We start from the raw sequence: 7,940 nt of genomic DNA, 5'->3' as shown, positions 1-7,940 counted from the left end.
GGGTATATTCATCTCTCAAACTAAATACATCCTGGATCTTCTCAAAAAGGCACACATGGATGGTGCCAAACCCTGTGCCATTCCATTGAGCACATCTAAATTGGATCACTCTTCTCCATTACTGTCCAATCCAGAAGAATACAGGTCCTTACTTGAAAGGCTTCGATACTTAACCTGGACTTGACCAGATTTGTCTTTTGCAATAAATCTAGTCTGTTAGTTCATGCAAAGTCCACGAGAATCTCATTTCCAGGCTGTCAAACACATTTTTAGATATTTGAAGGGTTCTACTTCTCTTGGTCTCTGGTTTCCAAAATGTTATGCACCTCTCAGTATTCATAGTTTTTCAGATGCAGATTGGGTCGGCTGCACTATAGATCGGTGATCCACAGGTGGATTCTGTATTTTTCTGGGTGATTCACTCCTAAGTTTGAGTGCTAAGAAACAACCCACCGTGGCTAGATCATCCACTGAAGCAGAATACCGATCTTTAGCTAACACTGCTACTGAATTGGCTTGGATTTGCAAATTGTTAGTCAATATTGGTCTTGTTCTTCCATGTCCTCCCAAACTTTGGTGTGACAACATATCTGCTATATCTCTTGCTAAGAATCCCCTTTTTCATGCTCAAACCAAGCATGTGGAGATTGACTACTACTACATTAGGGAGAAAGTCTTGGCCAATTCTATCACCGTGCACTTTGTCTGTACACAAGATCAAACTGCAGATATTTGTACTAAAACATTATCCAAGGATCGATTCCTTCTTCTTCGAGACAAACTTTCTCTTCGGCTACCTCAGCTTAGTTTGTGGGGGGATATTAAGGGTAGTAATGTAAAATGATGTTGAGTAGTGTTGTTAGAGTTTGTTATGAGAAGTTTGTTATACCTTACTTAGTTAATAAGATAGGTAGTTATTCTATATGTAAATGATGGTATCTATACCGAAATGTAACGTTATTCAATCAATACAATTCACATTTTTCATTTCTCTTTCTCTCTCTATCTTTCTTACTAAATCTCTCTCTAGATTCTAACAAACCCCACCGCGACGTGGTCATTACTTGATGGGAAACTGGAATAATCTTCCAAGCATTACTTTTTTCTCCCCCTATCTATATTATGTTTATTCTTGTAGTGTTGACTGTAATAGTACAGAAGCAAATTAAGCACAACAGAGAACGAAATTATTTGAAGGGAGACTGGAAATTAAACTGATAAAAAAAAAAAAGTTACAATTCAAACTGTAACAATATAGAAGTGAATGCAAGCACAATCGGCGTGTAACCTACAATTGAGAAAATTAAGCAACAAAAAATTGATTGGAAAACTGCCATTCGAAGGCCGAGTGAATAAGGCCAATGCTTCAAGCATGTCCCTTCTCCTTAGGGTTATCTTCACAGTCATCCACATATCTCTTCCAAAACCAATGCTCCCTCCATACTACCTCTACCATTTCTTCAATAGGGACACCTTTAGTCTCCGGAAGTAAAAAGAACACGAAGACTGTCATGAGAAAGACCCACGCTGCGAAGAATAAGAAAATCGCAAACTTCATGTGACAAAGCATTGAGAGGAAGGCCTGTGCTATAACAAATGTGAACAACATGTTTACACACACAGTCACACTCTGCCCGGCCGATCGAGCCTCTAGCGGGAATATCTCGCTGGCAACCAACCAGCAAAGGGGCCCCCATGACCATCCAAAGGAACCCACAAAAGAGCAGATTACAACAACCACAAGAATTCCCAAGCCGTGATCGAGGTCGTTGGATTGATCCTTAAGTTTCATCCCAAGTATGATCGCAATGACGACGTGAGAGAGGAACATTTGGATGCCACCTTCAATCAAGAGCACACGGCGACCAGCTCTGTCGACAAAGAAGATTGAAATAATGGCTCCGAGGACCATGATAACACCTGTTATAACCGATGAGTAAAGGGAAGCATCATTCTTAAATCCCAGGGTTTGGAACAAAACTGGGGCGTAAAAATTGATCGAGTTAATGCCTGTGAATTGCTGGAAGAACTGCAGAAAACATTACCACATATAGAATTCAGACACAACCAAAATTCGAGAAAATTTTCTTCTGACAAATTAATTATGTTGTCAAGTTGTCAATTATAACACGCAATATATTATGCTATGAAAACCTTGGCCATTAAAAGTAGGGATATATAGATTGTTGCCCTTGAATAATGGTTTTATGTGAAAAATTCTAGTGTTAGTTTGGATTCTCATTTTAGTCCATTATGTAAGGTCCATTATTTTTTTCCCCTGGTTGACAATATATTATTCGATTAAAATACTCAGTATGATTTACATTAACCAAGGCAATTATTAAATACTTAATGACCTGCAAGAAAATTGTAATGACCAGTTGAGGTCTGTTTTTACGGTTGAGGAGATTTCTGAAGGGGTGCTTCACTTCTTTAGCAGCGCGACTTGCCTCGAGAATCTCAAGGAATTCTGGATCGACATTCTCAATACCCCGGATCCTTTTCAGAACTTTTTTTCCTTGCTCCAACTTCCCTCGTTGGATCAAACTGTTTGGAGTGTCTGTTACAATGACAGCCCCCAATGTTAGCAAGAGTGATGGAATGCCAGCCAAACCCAGTGATACCCGCCATCCATATCCCCCTTTAATCCTGCATGTGGTAGCACAAACATTGTAGTTGGGAACTTGGAGAGAAACCGAAATACAAAATTGTAGTTGGGAACTTCAAGAAAAATCGAAATACAAAAAATTTGGTTAGGAACTTGGGATTCCTATTAAGCCCCACCCTCAGATAGATATCGATTCAAATTCTTCGGTGTGACTATAATACTGGTAATTCACCACTGTTATATCCTATGTCAGGGCCAGTTCAGAGATTTTTGAGATCCGAGGCAATGCCAAAAAATGTGCCCTCACTTCATATAAAAAAAATTATTTATTTTTACACGTAAGACATTGATAAAATTATATTTAGAAAAGAACTTCAAACTCATTAATTTAGAAATACAGAAAAACTAATTTGTTTTGTATCAAGAGAAGGAAACCAAAAAACTTTGGGCTTATAGGTAGATAGATTATAAGTTTTGTCTTCCATCTGAATTTTTAAAGTGTTTTTGTATAAATCATGAGGTGTTTTTTCTTATTTACTAACTCCGTCAATATAAGAATAAAAAATAATGATATTTTCGAGTCTTTAAGGATATGTATAAGTAATGAATGGGCACCAAATTAAACCGTTTGATGACACGTCATATGATTTGCAAATTTAGTCTACGCATTACCCTTTGTTGAAAATTAGACTTGAATTGGAGCGAATGTTTAAAAATAGCAACTCACAAAATAAATTAACAACCAGACAAAAAATTGTAAAAATTAAAAAACAAAAAAAACAAAAAAAAAACATGCACATAGCATTTCGAACTTAGGACCTCTCGTTAATTTTAAATACAAAAATTATTGCTTCTAATTAAACTTTTGATCATTTAGCCAAATTTTTTAACTTTATACTGTTATGAAAAGAAATTTTTAAAAATTGGAATTTAAATAAGCACAAATGGTGTTTTGGACTCAAGACTTCCTCATTAATTTCAAACAACAAAATCTCTTGTTCTAGTTAAATTTCTTTGTCATTAAACCAAATTTTATAAAATTATACTCTTATGAAAATGTATATAAATATGCCATACTAATAATTTTGGTGCCCCTAATTTTTTTGAGCCCCGGACGGTCGCCCTACCCTCACTGGGCATGGGCCGGCCCTGTCCCGTGTACATTAATTAATACCAAAGTATAGAGTATAAATCGTTTTCTACCTTCATGAACTAGTAATACCATGTGACAATGATACAATTACAAACAAAAGTTTCATGGGGAGATAGGCTGGCTTACTTGGCAGTTCCATAATTGATAAGTTGTGCTACAAGAATGCCAATGGTGACCATGAGCTGGAAGAGCAAGTTAAGTGCTCCACGAATTCTTGTGGGTGCAATCTCCGAAAGGAAAAGTGGTACGGCCTGTTATGGTTGAAAAAAATGGCAACACGATCAAATTATTTATCCATGAGTTAACCGATCATTAATTAGTATTTACCTGGTTAAGTAATTATGTATTTACCTGGTTAGCAAAACCAACTCCGCAACCAAGTAAGAGCCTCCCAATAATGAGCATGATAAGGTTCTTAGCTGCAGCATTAAAAATAGTTCCGGCTATGAAGAAAAACCCGGCCATCAACATGGTCATCCTTCTGCCCAGAACTCTGGTTGTGTACGACGCAAAGAAGGTTGCTGTCAATGCAGCAAGGTACAATGAAGACGTGAACAATTGCAGACCTTGATTGTCATATTTACAGTAATTACTCTCAAGTCCTGGAATTTGCTGCTTCCTATACACAACCGGGAAGAATTCCTTTAGGAAGTCGGGCATTGATGTAACACCACCTGCATTGATTGGTACATCAAATTTAAAATTAATATGTACAACAAATTTAATTTTTGATTCATGAAACAAAACAAAATTTTGCGCATTTATACATGACATATTGTAGGTTTTATACAAGTACCTGAAATGCCAATATCATAACCAAACATTAGGCCTCCGCTAGCGGCCAATATGCAAGAAATGACCACAATAGGCGTGACCTTTCCTTCAAAATCTTCGCCGCCTGTCGGCCCCCCGAATCCCCCCGCCATGAGTCCTACCCTTTTTTTTCTTCTTATGCTTTGCTTGGTTATACCTGATTAATTCTTGAACCTAATTATGTTACAAGACGAGGTGGCCGACCGGAGTAGAGAGAACGGAGAGAGTAGATCGGTGAAAATGCATATGTGTGCGTGCGTGAGGGGTTTATGTATTAGACGACATCAAGGCAACAGATCGAGATTGAAAGACGTAGAAAACGGATGAATTAGTAAGTGCCACGGTCAACAGCTTTTCCCATGGCGCGACCTGCGGCTTGTGTTCATCCTTGTTGCTTGGTTAGTCATGAAGGGTACGAGAAGTTAGTTGCACCACAGTTGATTAAGTCGTTTAGAGTTATGTTAGAAGCACCACGGTTTCTAACCAGATTCTTTAGCATGCTCAACACATCATGTGGCCTTCAATTTATCAAATAACAGCTTGTCATATAATAATCAAATTAATATGTGGAGAGTACATAATTTTCCACGACAAGGGTTACATTGTGCATCTGTACTAGTCAGAAACTTGCATCTGATTCCTGGTTAATTAAACTAATTAATTGAATATGCAACGATAAATACAAGTGTAATTTTAAAAGAGTATTGGTAGGGGATCACATTCTTTTAGCAAGTAATGCCATAATAGCTGTCTCTTGGATTATGTTATTTTTAGGTTGGCTCGGCCTGTAGTATTTGAACCTATCGTAGTATTTCGTTTTAGTCTCTGGTTACACAGTTGGGGACTAAAGATTGGTCATAAATTCAATAATCAATATTTTAATTATTTTTATAAACAAACGATATTATTTACAATTATAAAACGATATTATCTATACTAAAGGGGTCAACGAGTGGGCTAAGCTTCACAATGATTTAGCAATAATATGATTCAAATTCGTTTTTAACTAAAATCGAATTTAACACCTCTCACTTACAAATAAAAATGAATACCACTATTTTTAAGTTAACATTTAATACTTTTTTGTTGGCTAAAGTGTATAGCACGCACTAAAGGCTGCATTTAATACATTTTTGTTGGGAAACAAAATAGGGTTTTTATCAGAAGTAATTCTTGAAATTGACCAATACCATTAAGATGATCCTTAAAAATTAAAATCAATCAATATAGTCCCTAAATATGGATGTTGGAAATCAATGTGATCATTCTGTTAGAATTCCGTCAAAATTTCTGTTAGTATGCTAATTTGGCAAATATGTAGACCCCACAAATATTGCCACATGGATAACTTATTAAAAACTTTATAAAAATTTAATTTAAAATCATTTAAAACTAAGTTCAAAATGATTAAATTGTTGTAAAATCGATGGTGTGTGCAGTGGAATAAAAAAAACAAGACACAAAATTTACAAGGTTCCTCTACAGTCATTGTGACTGGAGTACGTCCTCGGAACAGCAGTGGTGCTTCTATTATAATTTAGAATAATAAGAGTACAAAATAACTCTCTCTCTATTATCCCCTCTCCTCTTCCTCTCTTTTCTCTCTTCCTCTTCTTCTCTTTTCTCTCTTCCTCTTCTGTGTGCCTTGTGGCTTCTATACCCTCATTTGTTTTATAAGCAAAGAGAACATTATTCACTTTACAAATTTTCAACAAATGAATAGTGAAAATACTGTGCATAAATAGTAATAGACTATTTATGTGGACCATCCACATATTATTCACAACACTCCCCCTTGGATGGCCACAAGTCTTCGATTGACTCGTTAAAATCCTGATCTGTTTTGGATGCTCCCCCTGATGAGTATCTCCCCTTGATTTCAAATCATTTAGGCTGATCGTTGATCATTCTGCTTTAGTCTCTTAGCAAGAAGAGTTGCCAAAAGAGGTGTTTCACTTGTTGTTAACTTTCCACAGGCTTATTCTTGAACTGGGTTGGAGGGTCTTCTGCTAGACTTCCTCCAAAGGTCTGAATTTGCTACTTTTATCTGGAGCTGAATTTGATTCAAGGGTGGTGGACACTTGATCTTGAATGAAATTGGACCATGAGGAGCTTCATGTGGCAAATGACCTTTGGCTTTGTTGGGATGAATCAACACGTGTTCGTTGCGCTTGTCTCCACATGTTTCAATGTATCATTTTCACTTGCCTTATATGTTCCCTTTGCAGAAGTGATACATTCCTTGGTTTTCTCCCATGCATGTATGGCATCTTCTCTTGTAGTATTTTTTCACTGATGCAAGAGTGGAATGCAACCCTTGCATTTGGACGGTTCATCACTTCTTAGTGACTCATCCATGTGTGGCAGCTTCAGTGTAAATAACCAACATCATATCAACAGTTGAAAATGAGTACTCGAGAGCAATGCAAGGTAAGCAACCAGGAAAAGGTTCTGGGCAATCAATTCCATATCATGAGCTTGATTCCATGTGGCGATTGATTGCTCTCTTTCTCCTTGTCCTGCAAGTGAGAACAAGGACAAAGGAAAAGACAGGGAGATTGCATGATATGAGATACTCTTGCTCTCGTCCCTGATGATATGAGATAATCTTGCTCTGGTGTGACTGGTTTTGAAGAGGTATTCTCGGAGAAGAAGAAAATTGAGTATTTCGAGATGCTTTGTTGAAGATACATTCTCGGAGATGAGGAAGAGTTAGGTATTCTTGCAAATCTTCCTTTTTATGGAGAACAAAGGTCGACATATATAGAGATTTTTCAATAGCAAGTAGTGGTGTTGTGCCTTTACTCTTGTCAGCAACTGTGGTGTAATTAGAACAGTAAGATTTACGCATTTTCAACTTTGTCAGAGATCTTTGACAATATCCGAAAAAGCTGAGATTGCGTCTGAAAAATGCTAACGAACTTTATTCAGGAAAATCTGGCTTTTGAAATTCGGAGAACGGTGCCTCTTCGATCTTTGAACAAGTGGCTCTGTTATCTTTTTTTTTATAGAGACATCAATTGTGTTCAAAAGTATGCTTAGAAAGTTGCTGCCAATAGAAATTTTCCCCTTCTTGCACTTCTGAGATTTTATTTGACCTCATTTTTCCTTCATTATTTCTGAAAATGGCTTGCCCATCTAACATTTGCTTAGATTTAAGTCTTAGGAATGATACAGACGAGCAATGTCAAAATAATATATGACACCCGTCCTTCTTATCTTCTAATGGTCCTCTTACGGTTGGGGACTCTGTGATGAAGAATAACATAACCGCTATTGTGGTGGCTAGAAATCTTCTCACTCCAAAGGATAACAGAATCCTTTCAAAACGGTCTGATGAGTCAGCCATTCAAGACTCCTTGGCTC

The 7,940-nt window shown here is 37.1% G+C and overlaps 1 protein-coding gene across 1 annotated transcript; it reads right to left on the bottom strand.

Annotated features, from left to right (window-relative positions):
* Nucleotides 1–1,202: 1,202 nt before the first annotated feature.
* On the bottom strand, nt 1,203–4,687 carry LOC137738254 (sugar transport protein 13-like). The gene is made up of 5 exons (XM_068477883.1): nt 4,558–4,687; nt 4,113–4,435; nt 3,888–4,012; nt 2,358–2,649; nt 1,203–2,029 (listed from the first exon to the last, which is right to left on the bottom strand). Exons 1-5 carry the CDS (start codon nt 4,685–4,687, stop codon nt 1,367–1,369), a joined length of 1,533 nt encoding a protein of 510 aa, XP_068333984.1. The 3' UTR covers nt 1,203–1,366.
* Nucleotides 4,688–7,940: the final 3,253 nt, after the last annotated feature.

Source organism: Pyrus communis, chromosome 6 (genome assembly GCF_963583255.1).
Source record: "Pyrus communis chromosome 6, drPyrComm1.1, whole genome shotgun sequence".
Taxonomy (NCBI): domain Eukaryota; kingdom Viridiplantae; phylum Streptophyta; class Magnoliopsida; order Rosales; family Rosaceae; genus Pyrus; species Pyrus communis.
Note: the sequence above shows the minus strand (reverse complement) of the source record. Positions and strands in the feature narration are given on the sequence as shown.

What these genes read in the sequence shown, in the direction of transcription:
- LOC137738254 (XM_068477883.1), bottom strand. Translation starts at nt 4,687, where the DNA reads ATGGCGGGGGGATTCGGGGGGCCGACAGGCGGCGAAGATTTTGAAGGA. An exon ending in GAGTTGGTTTTGCTAACCAG is followed by an intron (nt 4,013 to 4,112) that starts GTAAATACATAA and finishes CAACCATAACAG; the next exon opens with GCCGTACCACTTTTCCTTTC. An exon ending in ATCAATTATGGAACTGCCAA is followed by an intron (nt 2,650 to 3,887) that starts GTAAGCCAGCCT and finishes TACCACATGCAG; the next exon opens with GATTAAAGGGGGATATGGAT.